The sequence below is a fragment of the Cetorhinus maximus genome, chromosome 5 (genome assembly GCF_964194155.1).
Source record: "Cetorhinus maximus chromosome 5, sCetMax3.hap1.1, whole genome shotgun sequence".
Lineage (NCBI taxonomy): Eukaryota > Metazoa > Chordata > Chondrichthyes > Lamniformes > Cetorhinidae > Cetorhinus > Cetorhinus maximus.
In genome coordinates, this window is record NC_135883.1 from 143,556,451 (window position 1) to 143,584,363 (window position 27,913).

Genomic DNA, 27,913 nt, shown 5'->3' on the forward strand with positions numbered 1-27,913 from the left:
GGTTGTAGGGGTTGGTAGTGGTCATACATTCCAGGTCTCCCCACCCATTCCCAGCCCATCCCAACTCCATAATTGGCCCGATTTTTCAACTCTCCTGGAAGATTACATGACTCAGGACATGTGGAAAGTATAGAGTGAGATAAATAAGGCCCCCTGTGGGGGACAGACGGGATGGATCGGCACTGGGAAAATGGAAGGATTGGGATTCTGGATAAGGAACATCATTCCAAGCTATCTCAAGTGCAGTATATTGTACCTGTAGCACCCCTGAGGAAATCAATATTGTTTGGCAGGATCTTCCTTTCCTACAGTTATGTAACGTGACTGTAGTTATTCATTATTAGTGACTGGTCTAATCTGACCCTTATAGAGATCCATTATTTTATCTATTATCGTTGGACTAAGAGCCCTGTAGTTGCATAGGAGGAACAGGCCACTTGGCCCTTCGAGTCCGCTCCGCCATTCGATAGAACCATGGCTGATCTGATTGTGGTCTCAACTCCACCCCCCATAACCCTTGACCCCCCTTGTCTATCAAAAATCTATCTAACTCAGCCTTCAATAAATTGAATGATCCATCCTCCACTGCTTTCTGGGGAAGTGAGCTCCATAGACCAACAACCCACTGAGGAAAAAAAAAAATTCACATCTCCATCTTAGCAGGGTGACCTCTTATTTTTAAACTGTGCCCCCTAGTTCTAGTCTCTCCCACAAGAAGAAACATCTGCCTGCAACGGTTTAATCATTCTTTTTGAGTCTAACTACCTGTGTCCAGTACTGTTTACTCTCACCAATGCTTGACGATTCTTCCATTAAGTTGAATCTATTTTCTTCAACAATTTGGTGGACACACTAAGTGGCCATGGGGACTTGTTGGTTTTAATAAGTTGGGGGAGGATGCTGAATGCATAACAGAAGCTGGGCCACAAGTTTGCAATATCCTGGGGGATACTTCTTTAAATGTTAATTTAACTTCTCAACTTTTCTATCTGTATTCAATGATGCTAATAAGTTTTCATTCACTCCTGAGCTGGTACTTAAATATCCTTCTAATTTTATTACTGGTCTAATTAAACTTTTAATTAAATTTTTTGTTCAAATAAGATTTACAAATCCTCCAGAGAATGAGACACAGCTGTGAAATGTAATTTACAACAGTGCGTTGGTTATCACTGTAGTAGCTTTGTTCTAACTGGGAGCCATTTATTTTCCAGACTTCCATAGGCTTAAGTCAGCCTAAATGCTGCATTCAAATAATTACTCAAACCATTCAACAGAACCAATCAGTTCCTACCAAAACCAATTTGGCTCTATCAGCACCACTCACCTGGTCAGTTCAAGAGCAGGGACACATGCTCCAGGACGATATGAATTACTCCCCCGGTACTCTTTGGCAAAAGTCAGATCCTGCATGCTGGCTTTCCCTTCCAGTACCTTAGTGCATTGCCTCTGAACATACTGCTTGATTTGACTGATGTCTCTTGTTTCAAACAGCAGCTTTATTGACCGCTCTAGAATCTGTGGAAAGGTTCACAAATGAAACAGCAGCAGACACCCCTACGATACACAAAACAAGTACTGCATTTAGCTCAAAACTAACTGCATAAATATATTTGTATCTTCATAATCTCATTAAAAATAACACCCACGTTAATGGGTTCATGACAACTCTGGATCAGTTTAGAACATGCCAACCTTAAAAAGCAAGCGAACATCCCTCATACGTAGAGTTCTCATTTCTCTGATTTCAAGTCTCTTTAAAGAGACATTAGACAAAGAATAGAAGATACTTTCTTCAGCCATAGCTATTACATCTGCAGAGAACCAGGTCAGCAGAGAGCTATGGATCTCACCTGCTTCACTATTAAAATCTATTGACATTTGTTGCATGTTTAAGAAAATATGGAGCAGTAGGCATCCATTTTTGGACTTATCCAGAAATCAAGGAGTATTTAACCCTATGTGCTAATTCAGCCAAAAGGATCTCGAATTTGAATGTCAGCTGAGCTGGGTAGAACTGTCAATTCAGTCAGAAGATTGTTGATCCAAGCTCCATTCCAAGACTCAGGAACCTAGGTTGCCACTTGACTGTTGGAGGTGCTGTCTTCAGGTAAGATATTTGAGTGAAGTCCCATTTGATCAGTATCTCCAACAGTCAAATGTCAACAATCTGGATTACCAATATTGCTGAAAAGAAAAGACACGCTGATGAAGCTTTTTGGCTTGCACTCATCAGGGAAGGTGCACGAATGCCAAACTTCAAAGGGAATAATTAATACTGCACGAGAAAAAGAATGCTGATTGGTTGGCACGTCAACCATAATTGGTCAAGGCATTGCTATGGAAAATGCACCAGGGAACTATTGTCACCCACGCTTTTGTTTAATTCAAAAAAGGAACAATGCCTGGACATGTTCCTTTTGCCTGCAGAGGACAGGTCCCTGCGTATGAACATATGTAGCTTCTAGTAAGCATGAGTTTGCCAATTTGAGATCCTAACTGATAATCTTAAATTGGTCAAACTATATTATCTAACTCTTGGAATTGATTGCAGGTGGTCATAAAAGACAGCAAAGGATGATTGAAGAGTAGCAGATAGTTCTCCCAATGTTCAGGCTAACAATCATCCCTTAAACTACAGAAACAGGTTAACCGGTTGTTTCTCATTTGCTTTATTTGGGAGCAGGCTGTGTGTAAATTGGCTGACAAAATACTCCTATTATATGCAGGCAGCAGCTTTGTCCTGATCTATTTCTGGACAATAACCTATCTGAGAAACATGTTCCACATGAAGGTTTCACACTTGCTATGTGTTTGGGAGTTATCAAATCAGATTCACTAGTTATACTTCCATTTAGTATTAGGGTTCGAAATGGAAACCTTAATGTCATACTCAAGTAAAACCAGTTTAAGATAATTGCAAGATTATTTTAGTATCAAACACCCGCTTTGGCATTTTTGAGACAAAATAAAGTGCTTGAACTTTGAAACTATTTTCTTTAATTCATGCAATCAATGTGGGGAAACTATGGTGACTGGAGAAAATACTGCAATAAAAAGATACATAAACAAATGCTTCATACCTTGGAGACAGCAGGACAGGAGTCTCGCCGCACAGTTTCGATCCCCTTGGCATCAAAAACAGGATCTTTCTGGTCTAAACTCTCATACATATAACCAACGTACCTCTTCTTTGATTGCAAAACACATGGTAAGTAAACCTATTAGAACAAAACAAAACAAAAACATCCCACAACACTTTATAGTTTGTGACTTCTGGTTAAGCAATAGCACATCATAAACAAAGCCAAGTGCGATTAATTTAGGACTATTCAAACTGCTTCAAATTGTTTTCATGAAATGTTGAGGACGTGAAGAGCTCTACATCATTTTTATTGTATTGGGATGATGTGCAAGTAATATGAGTCACAACCCTATTTACAGCATTATGTTGTACATTAAGTATGTTTTGCCAAACTCCTTTCCAGGAATAGCATAGCCCTTTGAATCAAGGATACACAATTGAATTATTAAAAAGCAGTGTCTTGTGATACTTGGTCAAGAACACTGAAAGTGTAACAAAATCTCAGAACCTCCCACCACTTTCGGTTTTATTCTCTGCTTCTCAGGCAGCCCTGCAAAACAGCCATTACAGACCTTCCAAAATAACTGGAGCTTGAAAAGTGCCTTGAAATTTATTGGCATTACCTCACCTTCAATATGTTAATTTCTCTTCAAATTTGTATGATCAGGCAACTTGCTTGACAAGGTCTTTGCAAAGCAGCTTTCTCAGCAGGACACACAAAGTAATGTAGCTACATTTGTACTCTACTTTCTCTCCATTATTGAAAGGAGGCACCTTACCTTCTCAAATTTTAGTTTCACAGGCTTTGGATTTGTGGCAGTCACAGCATCAGCAATCTCCTGTCCAATCTTGAAGGCCTGTTCCTTGGTGGCTCCTTTCAACAGCACAAACATGCTGCACAAGAACAAAACCAACACAAAATCACAGCAAATAGTAATTACGTTTTTCTGTTTTACTTTACATTTACAGCTTGGCGCCTCCTGCTTTTCTCTGGGCCTCTCCAATACTTTTTCAGTTTAGAAGAATGAGGTGATCTCATTGAAACACAGCATCCACCCTATCAAGCCCATTCCGAATCTTTGAAGAGGTTATTTCCCCAGCTGGGGAATTGACAGCATGGGGTCACAGCCTCAGGAGAAGAGATCATTTTGGACTGAGATGAGGAGAAATATCTTTATTCAAGAGGGTTGTGAATCTTTGAAATTTTCTACCCCAGGGGGCTGTGGTTGCTCCATTGTTGAATACATTTAAGGTGGAGATAGAAAAGATGTTTGGTCTCCCAGGGAGTCAAGGGATATGGGGAAAAGGGTGGGATTTTGTGTCTATGCACTTACAAATGGTCTTTTATGGTACTAGTGTCTTCTGTGAAGTAGTTTGCAGGTTATTCAACACGTTTATTCCCTCATTACGATTCGTTCAATTTTATTTTTTTTAATGAATAAAGCAAATTTCCTGAATTTGTACTATTTGCTTTCTGTCACTGGAAATACTGGCATTATTGCCCATCCCATGTTGCCTTGAAGGCGTTTGATGGAAGTGTGTTAGACCACTTGAGGACAGTTAAGAAAATAACCATATCGATGTGGGAATGAAGTCGCATGTAGGCCAGACTTGGTAAGGACCACAGGTTTCTTACCTGAAAAGGGCACACTGTTTTTATGACAATAAAGACATATTACGAAGCTGTAGACTGCTTCATTGATACCAATGTTTTTTTTTCCAAAATCCAAATTCTTAAACTGCCACCTTTATCTTATTCTGAAGTGTTACACACCCAAAATATTAATAACCTATCTTTTCTCTTCAGGTATTGACAGATCTGTGGTGTATTTTCAGAATTTCATGCTTCTATTCTACAGGAATGGATTAAAAAGTCCCACAATAGCGTTATAAAACGGAATTTGCCATTGAGCCACATAAAGCGATATTAGGGCAATGGCCCAAAGCTTGGTTAAAGAGTTAGATTTTAAGGAGCATCTTAAAAGGAGGAGAGCTGGAGAGGTTTAGGGAGGGAATTTCAGAGGTTAGGGCCTAGGCAGCTGAAGAGATGGCTAACAATGGTGGACTAATTAAAATTGGGGATGCTCAAGAGGCCAGAATTGGTGGAGTGCAGATATCTTAGCTGTGGGAGCTGGAGATTTGAAATTTTTTATTTATTCTTTCATGGGATGTGGGCATCGCTGACAAGGCCAACATTTGTTACCCATCCCTAATTGCCCTTGAACTGGATGGCTTGCTAGGCCATTTCAGAGGGCAGTGAGGAGTCAACCATATTGCTGTGGATCTTGAGTCACAATGGGCCAAACTGGGTAAGAATGGCAATTTCTTTCCCCAAAGGGCATTAATGAACCAGATGGGTTTTTACGACAATTGATGATAGGTTCATGGTCACCATTACTGAGACTAGCTTTCAATCCCAGATTTTATTAATTGAATTTAAGTTCCACCAGTTGCTGTGGTAGCATTTGAACCTGTGCCACCACAGCATTAATCTGGGCCTCTAGATTGCTAGTCCAGTAACATTACAACTCTGCCACCGTCGCCCCAAAGGAGGGATGAAGCCCTACAGCAATTTGAAAAATAAGCTGAGAATTTTCAAATTAGTTTAAGATTGGATTGGGGAACAAATGTTATATTTTGAAGTTTGCTGATGACACAAAACGTGATAGGAATGTAAGTAGTGAGGAGGATGCAAAGAGACTTCAAGCAGATTTAGACAGGCTAAGTGAGTGGTCAAGAATATGGCAGATTGAGTATAATGTGGAAAATGTGAAGTTATCCATTTTTTGTAGGAAAAACAGAAATGCGGAGTATTTCTTAAATGGGGAGACACTGGGAAGCATTGATGTTCAAAGAGTGTTTTTGTTCATAGGTCACTGAAAGCTAACATGTAGGTGCAGCAAGTAATTAGGAAGGCAAATGATATATTAACCTTTGTTGCAAGAGGGTTTGAGTACAGGGGTAGGGAAGTCTTGCCTCAGTTGTATAGAGCCTTGGTGAGACCGCGCCTGGAGTAGTGTGCGCAGTTTTGGTCTCCTTACACAAGAAAGGATATACTTTCCACAGAGGAAGTGCAGCGAAGGTTCACCAGGTTAATCCCTGGGACGACAGGATTGTCTTATTGAAACGAGAGATTGAGGAGACTAGGACTGTATTCTCTAGAGTTTAGAAGAATGAAAGGTGATCTCATTGAAGTGCATAAAATTCTCATAGGGCTCGACAGGGTAGATGCAGGAAGGATGTTTCTCTGATTTGGTGGGTGGTTCTAGAACCAGGGGACACAGTCTCAGATAAGATTCAGGACTGAGATGTGGAAGAATTTCTTCAGTCAGAGGGTGGGTGAATCTTTGAGTATGTTCAAAGCACAGGTTGATACATTTCCACATACTAATGACATCAAGGAACATGGGGATAGTGCGGAAAAATGGCTTTGAGGTAAAAGATCATCTATGATCCAGTTAAATGGCGAAGCAGACTCAAGGCGTTGAATGTCCTGCTCCTGCTCCTATGTTTCAATGAGGTGTAGTTTAACCAGCAACCAATGTAGATCATTGAGCGCAGGGGTGATGAATGAATGGAACTTGGTGAGAGTGAGGACATGGGCAGCAGGGTTTTCTATGACCTCATGCTTACAGAATGTGGGGGGCCAGTCAGTGTTGGGATAGTCAAGTATAGAGGTAACAAAGGCATAAACGGGGGTTTCAGCAGTAGATAAGCTGAGGCAGAAGTGGAATTGGGTGACATTACAGAGGTGGAAATAGGAAGTCTTAGTCATGGTCAGGGTATCTGGTCAGAATACATTTGATGCCACAGATTTTTAAAAGGCACATCCATGTACTTATGAAATTTGGTTGATTTGTGTCTTGGTATACAAATATTCTTTTCAGCTACTAAGGCAAGATGGTCCAAGGTCAATATTACCATAGTAGTTTACTCATTATGTCCCTCTACTTTTCTATCCTTTCCAAACATTCTGTCCATGATTGGTTAACTAGGCCCATATTGGGAACTCAGTTCTAAATGATGCCACTCAAAACCTGGGCTCCCTATTTGAGCAGCCACTTACTGAAAGCCTAGTAATCAGGCTTTCATGTGAAAATCAGTTCTGATGAAAGGTGATACCCAAATATTACCGCTCTTTCAGGTGTTGATCAGCGATTATTTCTAATATTTGCAGGTGAGATTACCAACATTTGTAGTTTACTTCTGACCATTGCTAACTACAGAGAAATCTTGTATTGGTTACATTAGCTATTAAATAGTTATTTAACATGGTAGTTAATGATAGTTTGATCAACAGTTGATACCTATCAGTGTCTCCGTACACAACACGAGCTCCCCACTTCTTTGTCTCATTGACCAACTTTATTGCACGCTCAAGGGTCTCTCTTGCTTTGAGAACAATGCTGTCACCAATCTATATTAAAAAATCCAAAAATTATTCTTCGATACAAATAGGATATGATTTTACATCCCAATTTCAGTCAGTTTTTACAAGATATAGAAAATGCTTCACAACATTCTTTCATGTGTTCTGATAAAAGTAGAAAACATTAGATTTATCCAGAGGTGACAAACATTTCAAAGTACTTAGGAAGTTAAAATTTAGACCATTCTACCTAAGTGGATTGACGGTAATTTGTCTGCAAGTAAACTGAGATTCAGGTCCTTGACTTTTTGAAAGGGGCCAATTCTACCAGTGATGAGTGAAACGTAGGTTCACTAGAGTAATGACAGGGATGGGAAGCTTGAGGTGTAGGAGTTATTTTTACTGCAACAGAGAAGGCTAAGCATAAATTTAATGGAAGTGGGAATTATGAAAAAGGTTTTTGGGTTGATGAGGTGAATCAGGACTGTTTTCTCTGATTTGGAATTTCAGTGACAGTAATTAAGTAATTTAGTAATTAAGAAATTACAATGCCAAAAATTGCACTGTAGTCCAACTTGGTCTAACTGTTCCATTGTACATATTCATCATTGCCTCTGTTCTAGTACTGTGTTCTAGTTATAAACCCTAAAATATTGCCTGATTTTTTTATGGCTGAAATTATGTAATTGCATCGCTTGGCTTCTGTACAGCCACACCTTTCCACATCATTCCATTCAGTGTATACTCCCACTCCTGGTGTTCTTCCCCAAATTTATTACCTCATACTTGCCTACACTAAGTTGCATTTGTCACCTATCTGCCCAATCCGCTAATATGTGTCCTCCTAAATCTTATTATTGCAGTGTTATTTCAGCAATAATAATTACATACAATAAACATCTATTTCTTTATATTTGCAAACAATGTTACAGCATAGAAACAGGTCCAAATAAAGCTCAAAGTTACTCACCATACCTGCATAACTATACATGTGCAATAGATTTGATGTTTAAAAGGTGGCTCACATTTGGTTAAATTGGAGGCTTTTCATTCATTTATTATTGAAAAAGCATCATTTTGGAAAATGTGTATTTTACATATCATTGAAGTACCTCAACACATGGCATTCTTCCAGAAAAGTTAGCAGCAGTGTAACCATAAGTGAAGTTGGCAATGAGCTTTAGACCCAGCTGTCGAGCATGAAGCAATTTTGTAAGTGCTTTGTCCTTCTTGTGGGCTTTCATGGCCTGTTTCACCATTATTCTGGTCTTCAATATCTCTTCAAGCATGCTTGGTACCACACCTTTTCGCACAGATGACTGCAAAAGCAATAACAACACAGGTTGTTGGGAAAGTTCAATGTAGAAAAACATTTAAACCTTGCTTCACACCACTGTATCAAATGTGCAGGTCAACCTCTATTTTGCAGTTTTCTTTAATTTGCCCAGGGACAACTGAAAGCGATGCATAGAAATTTACGGAGCACACAAAGGCCAACAAGGCTAACACCAAGCCAGTGTTTATGCACCTCCTACTGCTCTTCATTTAACCTGCATATCCTTCTGTTCCTTTCCTCATGTACTTATCCAGCTACATCTTAAATGCCATTTGCCTCAACTACTTATGTGGTAGCGAATTCCACATTCTAACCACTTTGTGTACATGAGGATTTTCCCCAAGTTCCTTGTTAGATTTATTAAAGACCATCAGTTTTAGTCTCCTGCACAAGTGGGAACATCTCTACGTCTATCCTACCAAATCTTTTCATAATTTTAAAAGGCCTTGAGCAAATCACTCCTCGATCTTCACTCTGAGACACAAGATCCCCAGTCTGTTGGGTCTTTACCAGACTAATGAAAGCAATTCCCATTGCCAACAGAGCTGCCACTGTTTTTTCAGCCTGCCCCTGGTACATTGCAGGGTCATGCCAGAGATGACTCGTACCTTAACTGGGTTCCTTGGGAAAATATGCACAAGAAATCAACCTATTTCTTCATTGATGTTTGAGAAGGGGAAAAATGAATGCTTCACATACACACCCTAAGTTCAATCTCAGACATCATTGCAAAGGCTTTTGCAGCAGAAGTTTTTGAAATAAAATTTAAGATTAACAATACGCGAACAGGTGAGATTCATGTTTCTGACTATTTTTACTGAAACTGGGCTACCAATAAACTTTCTTGCTCAAATTTGGTCCCCCGATTTAATGTGAACCAGGTGGGTGATTTGGGTTCAGTTCACTGTATATTACCTACAGTACCTGGCAAACAGGTATTGCAATCAATAATAGAGAAACATTCAATATTCTTAGAATGATTTTAAAACATCCCTCTACTAGTTTTACCTTCAATGCTACATAGAATTGATTTTAATTCATACCTTAACAAAGGCCACCCCATTTGGTGATATAGTGATATCATTCCAAAGCTGATGAAGTAATTCTGGAGGCACTTTCTGGGAAATGCAGCCAAACTTAAACTCTTCTTCTCTGATAAAAGATAGAAGAGCAATGTTTTGATTTGTTTGTCCTGGTAAAAACCACAACATAGCACAAGAGATGGGGAGAGGGAAAAGTTCTATTAGTGTACCATGACACTTGCTCCAGCAGATGGTCTGCTGGATGGATGCAAGTGAAGAGTAAGGCCAGAATGACAATGTAATTGCACCTTCACAAATGTCTTTCTCCTTCTTCCTTATCTTAAGAGGAGACAGTCAAATCTGACTTGTGAACACAAACTGGAATCAGCACTGAAACAGCAGGATGCTGGCGAATGGCATGACTTCACCCAAGTTGTTTTCCTCCTGGTTATGAGCAATTGACATTGGAGGATAGGTAGAGACAGAGACAACCTCCATATTCTCAAAATGCAAGCATATTTCAAGTCAGAAACTTAATCAAAACTTTCACCAAAACAAAACTGTTAAAAGACAATATTTCACAACAGATTAATGCTAGTACTCTGAAAGTACTCGTGCAATTATACCTTCACAGTAATATTGAAAATGAGACAAATGAGAAGGAATTATGCTGTACAGTTCCAATAGTTTAAGCTTAATTTTTAAAAGTCATTACTGCCTCATTTAGCTGAACATAGCTGGACAACTGACCATGACCACATATATTTAAAAACCCTCAATTAGACACAATTTCAATTAGTGGATTTTAAGTAATATGGCAAATCTTCACTTTTTTCTACAAGGTTAACTGATCTTTTTTGCACCATTACATTGGTTGTATCACCTGCTATTTTAATTTGGTCCTCAACAGAAAATAAACTTTGCTACTTTATTACAGTCTGTATTATTTTACAGAATGTTATTTAATATTTAATAGAATGTGATTGAGCAACTCGTTATAGTAAAATCAGTTACTGTCCAACATGGAATAAAATTTAAGCAGCGCAAAAGGCCACCAGAGGCGAGACTGGTTTAAATGTCATTTTACTTTTTTGAACCATCTCAATCCAATCACCATTACGGCTAATCAGTGGACAGAAACTTAGACTTAGTTCCTCCGGTGCCATTCGGGACAATGGGCAGCAAGAGTCCGCCACTGGTCCTGGTCCATCACAATCTCTTTTACACCAGTCCAGGTGGTGTCCCACTCATGGAGGGCCCCCTTTAATGTCAGTGGACACAACTCGAAATACAATTAGGAGAAGAAAGAGGTCTTACTTTCCAAGGTAGTCAATATTGCCCAGGCATGTAGAGTAGCAATAGTTGTAAGCTATGATGATAGAAGGGTACAGGGACTGAAAATCCAGAACCAGGACAGAGTTGCTATAGAAGCGAGATTCAGGCTCCATCACAAGAGGAATGCATTGAGGAGCTCTCATATGGGATCGTTGTTGGACACTAGGAGTTACAGCGATGTAGTTCATTGGTTTGGCAACACGCAACATCATCGACTCCACACGATACTGCAAAAACAGGTTTGCATTACAAAAACCGTTTGTTAGTCAACATTACTTTTTATGTGCACGTTTTCTTTCTTTTCTTCTCCCTTTTGTTTTGCCCTAAAAGTGTTGACTCACCTGCCATGTACAGCGATGTTCTTTATAACAAGCTGGGTCATGAGTGCTGGTAGATGATTCAACCACAGGGAGAGGGGTAGGGATGTTAGATCACAAGTATGCTCAATTCATGCCTTCATTAATGTCTACGTACAGCCCTTTCTATGAAGGGCCATTGGACAGCTTTTGGGAAGCCTAAAGGATTTTGTCCTGACTGTAGATACCCAGAGGCCAATCTCACTGTCCCCAAGACTAAGAACAAATAACTACACAGACTTCAACATAGCTCAATCTTGCAACAGTACTAGATTTGGAAGCAATTAGTGCGGCCTCTGTTTGTACAATTGTTTTTTTCTTGGTGAGTTCTGTACTCAGGGGTGAGGCAAGAATTTCAAAGATCAGAATTGACACTCTTCCAGGGCAGATACTGCAGTTACAGCAGAATTAAGCTCTCTTCCTTCCAACCCAAAAAGGTGACTCAGTCTGCTCAACTTAAGAAAGCCTGGTACTGGATCAATGTGACACTATTTGTCAGTGTTAAACTATGAGCATTTTTTACCGTGACCTCACATTCACTAAAAACTGGTTTGACACTAAGAATTCATTTCACATACGACCTGTGAATTCAATAAACAGAGGAGGGTTTTAACCCATCAGTCTAGGTGCATGGCTAAAGCATCACCAGCCTCCCTTAATAAATTCTACTGGTCTGATACCACATGCAGCATATTAGGTAGGACTATGGAATCTAATCTAAATGGTAATACATCCTCAAAACTCATGACACAGTCAGACAGATAATCACCAGTGGCTTTACTGGTTTAAAAAAAAATCTACCTTGCTGTCATTTTAAGGAACACTTTCATTATTTCATCAATATTTGCAGTAAGGTGGCAGTATTTTATACATCAGCTCTCAAGTAAATTTCATTAACCTTAGCCCTCACACTAAGTCATCTGAAGCTTTTCAGCTAAATTATAACAGGAGTACTTGAGGTGCTGACTAGGAGTCAATTTTCTAATCAGATATAGGATAATTAACACATTTGAGTGAACTTTCATATTCTCTAATTTTTAAAGAATTTTAAAATAATTTTTCCATTTAACCCAAATGTCCCTGCAAGTAAAGTTTAATCAGCATAACTATGGCCACTGTCCTCGAGAAGGTGGTGGTGAGCTGCCTTCTTGAACCGATGCAGTCCATGTGGTGTAGGTACACCCATAGTGCTGTTAGGAAGAGAGTTCCAGGATTCTGACCCAGCGACAGTGAAGGAACGGTGATATATTTCTAAATCAGGATGGTCTGTGGCTTGGAGGAAAACTTGGAGATGGTAGTGTTCCCATGCACTGACTGCCCTTGCCCTTCTAGATGGTAATGGTCGTGTCTAAGGAGCCTTGGCGAGTTTCTGCAGTGCATATTGTAGATGGTACACACTGCTGCTACTGTGTGTCGGAGGTGGAGAGAGTGAATGTTTGTGGATGGGATGCCAATCAAGCAGGTTTTGTCTTGGATGGTGACGAGCTCCTTGAGTGTCGTTGGAGCTGCACTCATCCAGGCCCGTGGAGAGTATTACATCACACTCCTGACTTGTGCCTCATAGATGGTGGACAGGATTTGGGGAGTCAGGAAGTGAGCTACTTGCCGCAGAATTCCCAAGTCTTTGACCTGCCCTTGTAGCTACAGTATTTATATGGCTGGTCCAGTTCAGTTTATGGTCAATGGTAACCCCCAGGATGTTGATATTGGGGGATTCAGCGACGGTAATGCTATTGAATGTCAAGGGAAGATGTTGGAGATGGTCACTGCCTGGCACTTGTGTGGCGCAAATATAACTTGCTACTTAGCAGCCTAAGTCTGAACGTTGTCCAGGTCTTGCTGCATTTGGACATGCACTATTTCAGTATCTGTGGAGTCACAAATGGTGCTGAACATTGTGCAATCTCAGCAAACATCTGCACTTCTGACCTTATGATGGAAGGAAGGTCATTGATGAAGCAGCTGAAGATGGTTGGGCCTAGGACACGAGGAACTCCTGTTGTGATGTCCTGGAACTGAGATGATTGACACCCAACAACCACCTTCCTTTATGCTAGGTATGACTCCAACCAGTGGAGAATTTTCTCCAATTCCCATCGGCTTGATGCTACACTCGGCCAAATGCTGGATTGATGTCAAGGGCAGTCACTCTCACCTCGCCTTTGGAGTTCAGCTCTTTTTTACATGTTTGGATGAAAGCTGTAATGAGGTCAGGAGCTGACTGGCCCTGGCACAACCCAAACCGAGGCTGGGATTTTCTAACCCTGTTATGATGGGACCCGCCACAAGAGGCTTGGTGGCCCAGCCAAAAGTCCAGCGGGACTGGATAATCCCGGTGGCGGGTGGGGCTGGAAAATTCTGCCCCGAGTGTTAGCGTGCAGGTTATTGATGAGCAAGTGCCACATGATAGCACTGTTGACAACACCTTCCATCACTTTGCTGATGATCTAGAGTAGACTGATGGGGTGGTAATTGGCCGGGTTGAATTAGTCCTATGGGTCTGGAGTATGATGTAGGCCAGACCAGTTAATGGAAGATTTCCCTCCCTAAAGGACATTGATGCACCAGATGGGTTTTTACAACAATCGACAATGGTTTCATAGTCACTATAACTGAGATCAGCTTTTAACTCTAGGTTTATTAACTGAATTCAAATTCCACCAGCTAACATGGTGGGATTCAAACCACTGTTTCCAAAGCATTGGCCTGGGCCTCTGGGTTACTAGCCCACTGACATTACCACTATGCTTCCTCCTCCTCCCCTTTTGCTACACAGATTTCCAAAAGGTAGTTCTGTTTAAATTTCAGATAACACGAGTGTCTGTAAAATGCTTAGATAAGAGGCAGTCCAGTATACGGGCTTGCTGCTGTGGCCGGTCTGTAGCCTTTATAAAATCAATGACTCACTAAAAAAAATCAACTGAGGATTTATCTTTTAAAATCCTATTGGTGGACACAAGGTATAGTTCCAAGGATACCTGGTGTGCGTGATAAAAATAAAGAAAAATTTTGCAACATTTTTGTCACCATTTTTCCTGTTCATGACAACTTGAATAGTTGTAAATTACAAATGCAACAGAAAAAAGATAAAATGTCATTCGTATAAGTTTTACATATACATATATATTCTCCTAACATCTAAAAAAGCTTGCATTCTATTTTTGTATTGGAATAAAAATGTAGCTGTAATTGCAATAAATGGTGATATTTACGAACAACAGGATCATTTCTGTATCAGGCAGAGCTTGATCCACTAACCTGTGCTCCTCTTGTCAGCACATGGTAGAACAAGATACCAAACAATCGTGCCAATTCACTCGTCCTTCCGATTAAATCCAGTTGTTCCAGCAACTGTAGGTTTCCACGTACACGGCAAATATAATGATCAACCATTTTCCACCTGTAATAAAATTAAATCCTAAACATTGGAAGCGTCAAAACACTCCAGAAGTTAATAGATTTATTATGGATTCTGTCTACAAAGGGATTCTCACTTGAACCTATACAAAACCATTAACAGAAGACATCCTTCCAAATTCATCTTTGCTCACTGGGGAAATGCACTTTGTCATTTAAGGAAGAGACTAAATCTGTCCTCATTGTTTTTTATTTTTATGAACGTGGAGGATATAAACACAGAAATGGGATATAGTCTCAATTTCAGGTCAGATAGGGCGTGTTCAGAAACATAACAGTCATTGAACTTGTCTTGCGTGTTCATCAGTTCTACCAAAGAATTGGAGAAGCAGAAGTAGGGTGCGTCCAAGTTTAGTTTATCCAATCATGAGACAATGAAAACACTGTTAGTTGCGTATAAATATGATATCACGTACTAATAGTTGACTTCAGAACATGACGGACATAAAGTGACCAAAAATTTGTAACACCAATACTGACTAATGCAGCATCCAAAAACAACTTACTATCTTGGTTGCTGCAGAATGGGACTAAGGTCTGAAAAGGAAGTTATGGAGTCTAATGCCCATGAGAGCCCACCAGCTGATGAGCTCTGAGTAGGCAAGTTTCTGCCCTCTTGACACTTGGGGTGGAGGTGAACATGCATGTTATGCAGGTAAAGGGGCTTGCAATATCTGACCTATAAATCAATACAACAAAAATATTTAGTTTATGGAAATAAGTTAGCCACAAATTTTACTGAGTTTGTATTCCAGGTTTGATCCTACTCATTGCTCTTGGTGTGATACACTAAGAGCAGTGAGTAGGATCAAGCCTGGAACACAAACTGAGTAAAAATTGTGGTTATTTTATTTATCAAGGTATATTTAAATATAAACTAGATTGAGTAACATCATAAATTTTAATCTTTTAAATATTGCTCTATGAATCAAACATTTGTAACCTGAAGATCTAAATATAATCCAGATCTAAGCATGCAACTATTAAAATACAACTGTAGGGAGAAGATTACCTGTACAGATCGGTCTTATTATCAAACCAGTCAGATAGGACACGGAAGGAAAAGAGTGGAAAACGCTGATGAAGAACATGAAAGGCTACATTCTCAAAAGAGTAATTGTTGAGAGCAACCTGTAGGAAGAAAAAAAATACAATACTGCACAAAAATCATAGCATTGTGTACACAAACCTGGACATTGTACAGTTAACAAAACATGATGGTAACCAAGAATATGCCAATGAAGGTACCATAGAATAATGTTAAGGTTGAAATTTGCTCTGTGGAGATATTTTTTTGGAGAAAAAAGTGACAAAATATATGATAAATATCCTATAGAGTTCAAACATTTCAGCTGTCAGTTGCTTGATTAGAAAATGAAAGCTTTGCATACTACCCATCTTTAGAGGAACGAAGTAATCTACATAATTATGACAATTAAAATATGATATTGCAAACATGCAACAATGAATAAATATTTTGAGATCAATGCTTTTCCCCCTGAACTGTACTCAGTTGCAAAGTGTACTAAAGAGTTCCCCTTTGATTCAGCTTCCAAAGTCTTTTTCTGTAACTGTCAGGATGAGTGCACTGGGTGGCATGGATTTTTTTTTTCAAGTAATTGAAAATTTAGCTGAAATGCCAACAAGTGCTTGGTTATACATCCTAATCCCTTAAAATACTTACGTAGGATGTTTCAAAATAAATCGCAGCATGGGCCAAAATGTAAAAAATTTGTTTATGTTTATTAATTTATAAACTGCTACTCACATGAGTTAATAAAAACCTTACATTTTGCTTTTAAATAGGGCCAGTGTTCCTGTAGTAAAATAGAGAAAGCTTGTGAACAAATACAACAATGATATTCACGTTTCCCTTCAGTCTGCCCAATTTGCCCGATTAGAAACGAAATATAATGGAAGGAAATTTACACAACATAGAACAGATATCTGCTCAACACCACTAATCAATGTTCCCCAGACAGTTTTGGCCTGTGCTGCAAGTTATTTTAAAATGTCCTACAAATGTGTCGTAAAGGGATGTGTAACCAAGCATTTGCTGTCATTTCAGTTAAAATTTCAATGACTGTTCTATTAGAAGCCATGGAATCCAATTAAAACATTCAGGAAGTTGCAACAAAGACTTTGGAGCCCAAAAGAAAAGGAGATTCTTTAGGACACTTTGCCAGAGAGCAGAGTTTAGGAGAAAGTCATTTGCCTGAAAAGATAATTTGTTCAAATTTACATTTGGAGATTAAACCGGTCTCATTCCTCCAACAAAGGGAGGACTGTTTTTTCAGAACCACTTTTTCTCTATAGGAATGCAGCTGTTTGCAGATGTATGGATACCTTCCTTTGGCTGAATTCTAGTGTAAGCAAAACATAGGAACCAGCTGCTTGTGGTTTTATTTTCACTGAAGTTAATGCAGGATTGTTTTAACTCTTTGGAAACCTGTATAAAAAAGTGGAGCCCGACACATTCCCCCAGTACAAATGTGAAAGGAAGGAGAGTAGCAAAAGGACAAACTGGTTTAGAACTGTACAATGTAAACTTGAGTGTACGGTTTGTGGGTGATCATGGACATCATCTATTACAAGGTTCTTTTACAGTGTATTGTTATGACATAAATGGCATCCTGTGCTTTCCTATTAAACTCATAGATAACATGATAACAGGGTTCTCAGCTCAATTGAACTTACTGGTGTTTACTCTGTAGACAATCAAATAGATTTAATCATTCACCCATCTCAACATCCCTTCAATTCCTTTCCTTCATTCATCCATCTGATCTTGAAAGTTGATATAGTTTCGACATAAGCTAATCTACTACTCAGTTTGTGCCACTTATACTTTACAAAGGTGACTGATTACCTCACTCCTCATCATTCTCCATACATTCAGAATGATCCGTCCCACAATGTTTATCTCAGACATGGCAGTGGCACCATATTCATCTCTTTCTGGAGCAAACCGATTTTCTTTATCATCATCTGATAGAACAAAAGATGTTAGAATTTCATAACACACGTTGTTTTAGTATTTTTTTAGAACCTCTTCATACCATTGTAGCAGTCTTAAAATAATGTTTGTATTCCATTCACCAATATGTAGAGTAATGGTAATTTGTATGCATGTCCTTCCCAAATAGAGGCAACATGGGTGAGATTCCCGTTAGCTACATTAAACTCCACTCAGGAAATGGGCCTAATTAATGGACAAGATGAGCTCAAAGAGGCTCAAGAAATGTGATCTCTAGATATCAGATGGTCCCCCTTATTGTGTGAACTTCTATGTCTGGTATATTTCTGCTCCTACGATACCATTTTGCAATAATTGATACTGTAGTGTTCAATGGTTTGAATGATCTGTGTTTGATTATGTTAGTTTGTTCATTGATTGATATTCACTGCACTTGATTGCTTAAGCCTCCAGGTGGAGCTAGAGTTGTAACTGACACCATACAGGTGATCCTGGAATCTTGGCTGAGAGCCTGTGTGTAAAAATCTTGTAATTGTGGAGATATTTTAAAATCCTATAAATAAACCTGCTATAGATTTAGAACTAGTGTCATTTCTGCATTGCTCTGAGATCAATAAGATATATAAAATATGTAGAAAGCCGGTGAATACATGACAAAAAAGTGATGGAGGTATGGTTAAGAAAAGTTTAAGTTTACCAGCTCCAGAACCATTTCTCGATCACTGGGATGTCCTCCCATGTCCTGGGAGCGATGGATTTCAGGGTTCAAGATCTACTTGCTTGCTACAGGGATGGACAGTCAGGATGTACCAGCAATCCACAAGAAATGTACATTGTCTTGGAGCAGATGGCCAGTGAATATTTAAGCAGCTCACAGAAGGTAAGTCTAGGTTTGAAACAGCGATAACTGCTCTTAAAAAATACTTATGGCCAGGGAAACGTGTGATGATTGAATGATATACATTCCACCAGAGGTCCCAGGGAAATGGTGAACCCATCCAACAATATGGTGTGCCAGCATTGTGGCAATTGGCTTCTACATGTAAATTTTGCACACTAGCCAACAAACTAATTTGTTAGCAATTGATTGAAAAAATTTCAATTTAACAAATTAGATTTGACCTTGGAAAAAACCAAAACCTTGGCAATCCAAATCGAACCCGTCATGTTAAGTTCAAAGAGATTACACAGCAATGCACCCTTAGACTCAGGGTTGCAGACACAGCTTGTCCAACCAGCTCAAGTGCAGGGGTTGCATTCAAAGAGATCTCAGCAGTCTCATCAACTTGTACCCCATCACGGTCAGATATCTTTGAAACAGTGCCAAAATTATGGAAATGCTCATCGCGTCATGTCCCACTCAAGGGAAAAAGTGTAACTCTTGCTTTAAATGGAGCCATTTTGCAAAGATATGCAGGTCATCAGATAAGAATTCATCAGTTCAACACATGGAAGTGTCTCTATCTGTGAGTGTGCCACAGCATGTATATACTATTGTGAACGGTAAAGCACCAGGTCATTTTAAGGAATGCTCAGTCAAGATTGCAGGCGGCTCAGTCAGTCAAACCATTGAACACTACAGGTACCACTGGCAAAATTGCAATCTGCTAGTTACATTTAATTGTTGAAAATATAGTTGATTCTCCTCAGCACTTTTGAAAAGACAAAAATAAAAATCAAGAATCATTCTGTAAACTGACTTACTGTCTTCCACACTTTCTATGAATCCCAAATCCCCCCACCACTTTAGTTTTTCTCTCCTTTCAGCAAGTCTGTTCTTGTTTCCATGTTGCATGTTAAATGCCAAAGGTTGCAGTTATGCTGAAACGATTGGAACAAGGGTCAGCTAGGCAAGTATGAGGGAGAGAGGAGTGGAACAATACACTGATAGGGTTAGATGAAGGAGGCTCATGTGGAACAGAAATACTGGCACAGATCTGTTTGGCCGAATAGCCTGTTTCTATCCCGCAAATTCTGTTATTTTATGTAAGGTAATTTATTCACAGGTATCCCTCGTTTGGTATTTAATGCCTTGGAACGGCAAGCTGAAGGGGCTTTAAAAAAAAACGCTGCTATTTGTCAATGTTAAATTAGTATTACCTGGAATACGGGAGATCATTCGACAAAGACCAAATTCTAACGCAGCAGCTCGCTGAAAAAGGTAGCCCCAAGAATGCATCTGAACTTCATATCCCAGGAGAATATCAGGATCGTACCTAACAAGAGATCAACATGATTATTTAAGAATCAACCATCTATTCACTTACATTGTGCAGCAAGGTTAAAATACAAGATACACAAATCATTTGGAAAGCAATAATTTGCAGGGAATCAGAAAATTTCAAAGACATTGTTCTGAAGGTGCACTCGGCAGCCTCAGCCTTACACTCACTCTTGCATCTTGCCTTGTACATGGCGCCTGTGTGTTCCCTTAGTTCTTTTGAAGAGCATATAAAAGCACGAGTACAAAGGAGAGAAAGAGGACTTGCAGCAATGTCTTCTCTTCCCACCTCTCCCCACACAGCTACCTCCAGAGTTCCCACCAGGGATCTAACCTTGGCCCTCTCCTATTCTTCATCCACTTGCTGTCCCTCAGTTATACCTTCTGACAACATGGTGCCAAAGTCTATGTGTGCACTGATGATAATCAGATTCAGCTATCCACCACCACTCTTGATCCCTTTCCTGTTTGTAGTGTCAATCTGTTCACCCAACATCCAAATCTGGATGAGCAGCAATTTCATCTTCTATTTTCGGAACAACCACAAAACTCCATTCACTTGCCACCAACTCCAACCCCTTCCCTGGCCACCGACTCAGGCTGAACTTTTCACAATCTCATCGCTCTACTTGACTGCGAACTGAGCCTCTGATCCCATATCTTCTCTGTCACAAATACTGCCAACTTCCATCGCTGTAATATCATTGCTATCAGCCGTTGCCTTAAGCTGCTTGCTGTTGACACGCATTGATAAGCACTAATTCCTATAAAGTGTGAGCCGTATTTCAGTTGGCCCCTTGACATTCAATGGCATTACCATCACTGAATCCTCAACTATCAACAACCTGGGGGTTACCATTGACCAGAAACTGAACTGGACTAGCCATATAAATACTGTGGCTACAAGAGCAGAGCAGATCAGAGGCTAGGAATCCTGCAGTGAGTAACTCACCTTCCGCCAAAGCCTGTCCACCATCTACAAGGCACAAGTCGGGAGTGTAATGGAATACTCCCCACTTACCTGCGTGAGTGCAGCTCCAACAACATTCAACATGCTCAACACCATCCAGGACAAAGCAGCACCACTTGATTGGCATCCCATTCACAAACATTCACTCCCTCCACCACCGACGCACTGTGGCATCAGTGTGTACCATCTACAAGATGCACTGCAGGAATTCACCAAGCCTCCTTAGACAGCACCTTCCTAACGCATGACCATTACCATTTAGAAAGACAAGGGCAGCAGACAGATGGGAACACCATCATGTCACTCACCATCCTGACTTGGAAATATATCGCCGTTCCTTCACTGTTGCTGGGTCAAAATCCTGGAACCCCCTCCCTAACAGCACTGTGGGTGTACCTACACCACATGGACTGCAGCGCTTCAAGAAGGCAGCTCATCGCCATCTTCAAGGGAAATTAGGGATGAGTAATAAATGTTGGCCTAGTTAGCAATGCCCACATCCCATGAATGAATGAAATAACACACACCTCTGAATCACACGCTTCCAGATTCAAGTCCCTCTCCTAGGCTTCAGCACAAAAATCAAGGCCAACACTCCAGTGCAGTACTAAGGGGGTGCTGCATTGTCAGAGGTGCTATCTTTTAGATGAGAGATTAAAATGAGGCCCAATCTGTCTACTCAGTCCTTATAAAAGATACCATGGCACTATTTGGAAAAGGAGCCCAGGAGCTATCCCCAGTGTGCTGGCCAATATTGATCCCTCAATCAACATCACAAAAACAGATTATCTGGTCCTTATCACATTGCTGTTTGCAGGACTTTGTAAATTAGCACGGCACTTGGTAAGGTCTCTCTTCGTAGTCTTCCATGAGGGAATTTTCACAGGCGGAGCACAAAGAGTCCAGGCAATGGTTACATTAATTTAAAAAGCTCAATAGATTTTCCTTAAATGAATCCTTAGAGGGCACGGAGATTAAAGTTTGTGGCAGATTGTTCAAGTTCTGGTCCTTAACTGGTCTTGGTAAAAAAAGAATTAGCAAAGGAGCACATTGGGATGCCACATTTCCTATATTACAACAGTGTCTGTACTTCAAAAAGTACTTAATTGGCTGTAAAGCTCTGCACTGAAATCTGGGCCAGGATTTTCAGCTTGGCATGTGGGCTCATGTCCATCACGCACGGGCATGAAATAGCACGCAATGATGTCAGGCGAAGACCCCGACATCATCAAGCAATCGCGCGTTATTTCGGGCAGCGGGCACGCGCGGGAGTCAGCAGCAAGCCCGCCAACAATTAAGAGGGCTGTTAAGCCTATTAATTAAATAGATTTTTTCCCCGCCCATCCAACTTATGGTTGGCAGGTGGGCAAATAGGCCAAACAGCCTTTGGATTTTTGTGGAAACCTCATGATGTTAATTAAAAACAAAATAAACATTTTTAGAACTCATTTTCAACATGTCCCTGCTCAGAGTCACATTTTTTTTTTTTTTGAAAACTTTATTTTTAATGTGGGAAGTCTTCAGCTCCCTGAGACAGCTCTGTGCCTTCAGGGAACTTTCACAGAGCGCACCTGTGCGCATGTGTTGACTTCCATGCTTGCCCCCCTTCCCCTTCCCCACACCACAACCCTAGCAGCGCTGAGGTATCAGCGCAGGTTTCACACGGGCTGGCCGTTAATTGGCCAGCTTGCGTGAAATCACCATCTGGGCCTGATCGTGGGCGGCGGTCTGTTGAGCGGCTGCTCCCGTGCCCATCGACTGCGTCCGCCCGATGAGGTAAAAATTCTGCCTCTGGTCTTTAGATTCCTTTATGCTCTCGCTTCAGGGAGTTACCTACCATTGCAACCTGCACCAGCCTAATTTCAACTCCTATTGCCTCCAGTTTTCTAACTGACCATTTATGCACCTCCTTTTCCATTCATTCCACATTAACCCCATTACTTTATATTTTTTTCAACCCTTTCAAGTGCCTTGGGGCAATTTAAATGTTATAGATGCTTTATCAAAGCAAGTTATATTTTCTGGACATGAGTGAAATGGACACTGGTGTTACACTTGCTTTATCCACTCAACAGTGTATGCCCCTCAGGTTTATACCAAATGTCCCTTGAAATAGGTTTACTTTTAAAACTCCCAATGAGAGCCGAGAACAAAAATGGTAAAACTCATATACAATTCAAAATTTACAACCAAAAGTACCTACTGTGCACTCAGAACAGATCATCCAATGCTTCCACTCAATAATTTCAGTAAAAAAAACCTATGAAGTTCATGGAATCATAACGGTACAGGAAGGGTACATTCTGCCCATCATGTCTGTGCCAGCTCTCTACAAGAGCAACTCCCCTGTCCTTTCCTTCACTACACATTTGTCTTCAGGTACTTATCTAATTCTCTTTTGAAAGCCAATCTACCTCCGCCACACTGTTAGTACGTTCCAGACCTAACTACTTGCTGCATAGTTTTTTTTCCCTCATGTCTCCTTAGGCTCTTCTGTCAATCGCCTTAAATCTATGTCCCCGGGCTCTCAAACCCTCCGCTAAAGGCAACAGCTTCTCAATCCACTCTGCCTAGACCCCTCATGATTTTGAACACCTCTTTCAAATCTTCTTTTAACCTTCTCTTCTCCAAAGAGAACAAACTCAGCTTCTCCAAATGATCCTGGGACCATTCTTGACTCTTTTTCTGCATGTTCTCCAATGCCTTCACATCCTTCCTTAAGCTCGGTGCCCAGAAGTGAGCAATTCATCATAACTTCCTTGCTCTTTTACTCCATGCCTTTACTTAAAAAGTCAAGGATCACGTTTGCCTTTTCAACCACTTTCTCAGCCTGCCCTGCTACCTCAATGATTTGAGCACATATACCCTCCTGCACTCCCCCTTAGAAGCACTTAGTTTATATTTCTTCTCCTCATCCTTCCTACCAAAATACAAGACTTCAAATTTCTCTCCATTAAGTTTCCTTTGCCAAATGTCCATACACTCTGCCAGCTTAAGTCCACAAAGTCTATCACTATCCTCCTAGCAGTTTACAACACTTCCAATTTTTGTATCATCTGCAAATTTTGAAATTGTTCTCTGTACACCTAAAGTCTACATCATTCGCAGTGTTCCTAATACTAACCCCTGGCAAATTCACTGTATACCTTCCTCCAGTCTGAAGCAACCATTCGCCACAACTCTGTTTCCTGTCACTCAGCCAACTTCTTATTTCATGGCCTCAATTTTTCTGATAAGCCTATTAAATGCCCTTTGGAAGTCCATATACAACAAGTCAATCACATTACCCTTATCAACCATCTGTTACCTCAAAAAACTCATTAAGTTAGTTAAGCACAATTGAAAAATCCATGCTGGCTTCCCTTAATTAATCCATCCTTGTCCAAGTGACTGTTAATTTTACAATTCTCTAGTGCTCTGGTGCACCCCCTCCACACAGTGTCCAAGGAGGGTTGGAATGGCCAATGCCTTTACAATTTTCGCTCTTACTTCCATATCTAATACCTCCTCTTCATCAATTTTTAGCCCATGCTGTATCTCAGTTACCTCCTTCTTCAATATGACTTTGACAGTATCTTCTTCCTTGATAAAGACAGATGCAAATTACTCTCTGCCTCCAGGCATGGATCCCCTTTTTGGTCCCTAATCAGCTCCACCCCTCCTCTTACTACCCGTTTACTACTTACATGCTTATAGAGGACTTTTGGATTCCCTTTATGTTAGCTGCCTGTCTCTTCTCAAACTCTCTTTTTGCCTAATTTCTTGTTTCACTCCCCCTCTGAACTTTCTACAGTCAACCTGGCTCTCGCTTGTCTTTATCAGTCTAACATCTTTCATGTGCCCCTTTTTCGGCTCCATCTTACTCTTTATCTTTTTCGCCATCCAAGGTGCTCTGGCTTTGGTTGCCATGTTTTCCTCCTTTATGGGAATGTACCTCCACTGTGCTCGAACCATCTTTGAAGATAGCCCATTGTTCCCCGTCTGTTGAGAGCACAACATTCCCCAAGCGAAGAATAATAGCTTTTTCCCTCTCTACACAGAACTTGCATTAATTAAAAACACTCAAACACACAGATACCATTAGTTAACAGTCAGCAACATTATGCTAAATGCAGACCAACTGCCAAAGTGTGCTAGCATTACTTTGGTGGGCCCACAAGAGAAGCACAGCTGGTACTAAAGCGATTCCCATTAGCATTAAAACAGGACGCTCCCACCGCCATAATTCGCTCCCTTTCAACCAAAGGGATTTATTTGTCCTAAGTGACATATTCACAATCGTCATTGCAGAGAACTATGAGCTAAGTTAGGAAAGTTTTGGGGAGAGGGTGGTGGAGGTGAGATGGTTAAAAAAAATTACTTCGGTTTTCAAATAATTATAATGCACATAACGCTTATAGTACCTTCTGATGTTATTAATGAGTTCCTGAAACAGCTCCTTCTCGTCATTCACATAAGAAATTTGAAGACCTGTTACACCAGATCTAACGAGCAGTGGGGTTTTGCTCCCGAGTCCTGCAACTGTGAATAAACACTGCCATTTTACTTATGCCAAAATGTAACCAGCCCTGTAAATTCAGAGTAACACTTGATGCTGCAAAATACAACAGCACATCAGCTCAGCCCATCTGGTATAGACCAGGGCCTTAGCTATTCACCAAAATGAAATTGGTGGCTAACTTATTTTCCAAGATGGCCATAGTTAGAGAGGAAAGTATATAGAATATTATCAAACAGAAGCAGGTTCCAACTTGAACTATACAACCTTAAATAACTGGCAAGCAAAATTTTACACAAGGGAATCTAATGGGCTTTATAAATGTACAGCTTATGTCATCAGCTAAGTCAGTCATCAATCCATAATGCCTAATTTTTAAACATGAAGATGTCATTTTTTGGTATCCAAGTACATATCAGCGGGTTTTCAGCTGGGCATTGGAACTGGTCTCAGAGTCCAAAGTGTAGGAAAGAAAGAAAGATTCCTGGTCGTTATGCAGTTACCACAGTTAGAAAATATTCATGTTGGGCAAGGACACAATTGGTCACTGCTGTGATGTCCTATAACACTAACAGTGACCCAAGAATAACTACTTCAGCAATTTGGTGCATTAGAAAGATTTGCAAGTATAGAAGTAAATATAACCGCCAGTTAATGCCTTATTCAAGAATTGTTCATCACAGAGAGATTCTAAATTTTCCAACTACACTTTCTTGAGGTCAACACATGCACCAAGACTTGAATGCTGGTACAGTGAGAGTGCAATACTTTTCAAACTGACCTGAGCCATTCAAAAATATTATACAGCTATTAGATATTTTTCTGCATTTAAATGCACTATATAAATGCAGGTTGTTATTGTAATATGACCTTTCTAGTACACTGGGTTTGTTTAGTGGGTCAAGAAAACCAAATTATGGATTAATTTAAGCAATCAGTAGTAAATTAATTATAGCAATTAACTCATTCCATATAATTCCAATTCTTCTTCAAATAGGTAAAGCATAATAAGCATAAGCATAAATTGAGTCAATGTAAATATTGGAGTGCACTGAGTAATCTAAATGAACATTTGTTTACACAAATCAAATACGAACAGAAGTAGTTTGCCCTCTCAACATGCAAAATATTAGCAGAGCAAATACACAACAGGCCATTGATTCTGGTGGTAACATGTGATGGCAATGTGTGGCTAGTTAAGCAGTTTCTGTATTCTCCAGTGTACATGCACACTAATGATATAAGAGTAAATTATAATTTTGTATACCAACAATTATTAATACCAACAATTATTAATAAGTGACAATTTGGCCTATTGCTTCATACCAGAAAAAGAGGTGCCTTTGTTGGAGCAGGTATGGCCCTTATCAATTACTATAGCACCAATAACCTCAGTTTTGTTTGTTTCTGGTAGCAGTGCATCAGAAGTAACACAGTAGAATAAGGCACAGATTGGATCAAATTCAGGATCAGGTTCCAAATCACGTCTGGAGCGAGCATGTAATTCCATACTCATGAGTACAAGATACTGCACCTGAAAAGAGAAACAGGTCAGAGAGGTAATGCACATTGCATTTAACTATTAATCATAAAACTATAGTGAACTTCAGTCCAAGCAGAGGGTGTAAAAATCTTGAATGAAAGCAGAAAATGCTGGAAATACTCAAGTCAGGCAGCACACGTGGAGACAAAAACAGAGTTAACATCTTAGGTCTGTGATGAAAAGCTGCAGACCTGAAATGTTAATTCCGATTTTCTCTTCAAAGATGCTGCCAGTCCTGAATATTTCCAGCATTTCCTGTTTTTATTTCAGATTCCCAGCACCCATAATATTTTGCTTTTGTGTAGAAATGAAGTTGTTCTTTAAGCTAATTCAACATGAATTGGGAAAATAAGCTTAGGCACGCAAATTCAAAGTTTTAACCTATTTGGGATGACGTGCTCTATACTTTGTATAGCCAAACAAAAGGAACTTTTAACCTTCCTGGTCTTGCAGGCCTGTCAGTTGTGGAGAGGTCACGAGAATTGATCATCAGGAGCAAAGTCTCCAATGTATCTTTTAAATTTATTCTTCCAAGGGATGTGGGCACCACTGGTAAGGCCAGCATTTGTTGCCCATCCTTAATTGCCCTTGTAACTGAGTGGCTTGCTAGGCAATTTCAGAGGGCAGTTAAGAGTCAACCATATTGCTGTGGGTCTGGAGTCACATATAGGCCAGACCAGGTAAGGATAGCAGATTTCCTTCCCTAAAGGCTATTAGTGAAGCAGTTGGGGTTTTTTTTTTAAATGAGAATTGATGATAGTTTCATGGTCACCATTATTGAGAG

The 27,913-nt window shown here is 40.1% G+C and overlaps 1 protein-coding gene across 4 annotated transcripts in view; it reads right to left on the bottom strand.

The window, feature by feature from the left end:
- Positions 1-27,913, bottom strand: part of rev3l (REV3 like, DNA directed polymerase zeta catalytic subunit) — a 221,119-nt gene that overhangs the window by 26,634 nt on the left and 166,572 nt on the right. For all 4 annotated transcript variants that reach the window (XM_078542603.1, XM_078542605.1, XM_078542602.1 and 1 more), the window contains 13 exons: positions 26,913-27,120; positions 25,492-25,609; positions 19,998-20,113; positions 17,790-17,908; positions 15,933-16,051; positions 14,762-14,903; positions 11,130-11,374; positions 9,834-9,942; positions 8,567-8,773; positions 7,393-7,502; positions 3,865-3,979; positions 3,084-3,221; positions 1,328-1,518 (listed from right to left, as the gene is read on the bottom strand). In XM_078542603.1, the coding sequence (XP_078398729.1) occupies positions 1,328-1,518; positions 3,084-3,221; positions 3,865-3,979; positions 7,393-7,502; positions 8,567-8,773; positions 9,834-9,942; positions 11,130-11,374; positions 14,762-14,903; positions 15,933-16,051; positions 17,790-17,908; positions 19,998-20,113; positions 25,492-25,609; positions 26,913-27,120 (1,937 nt within the window). The remainder of the gene's footprint in view (positions 1-1,327; positions 1,519-3,083; positions 3,222-3,864; positions 3,980-7,392; positions 7,503-8,566; positions 8,774-9,833; positions 9,943-11,129; positions 11,375-14,761; positions 14,904-15,932; positions 16,052-17,789; positions 17,909-19,997; positions 20,114-25,491; positions 25,610-26,912; positions 27,121-27,913) is intronic.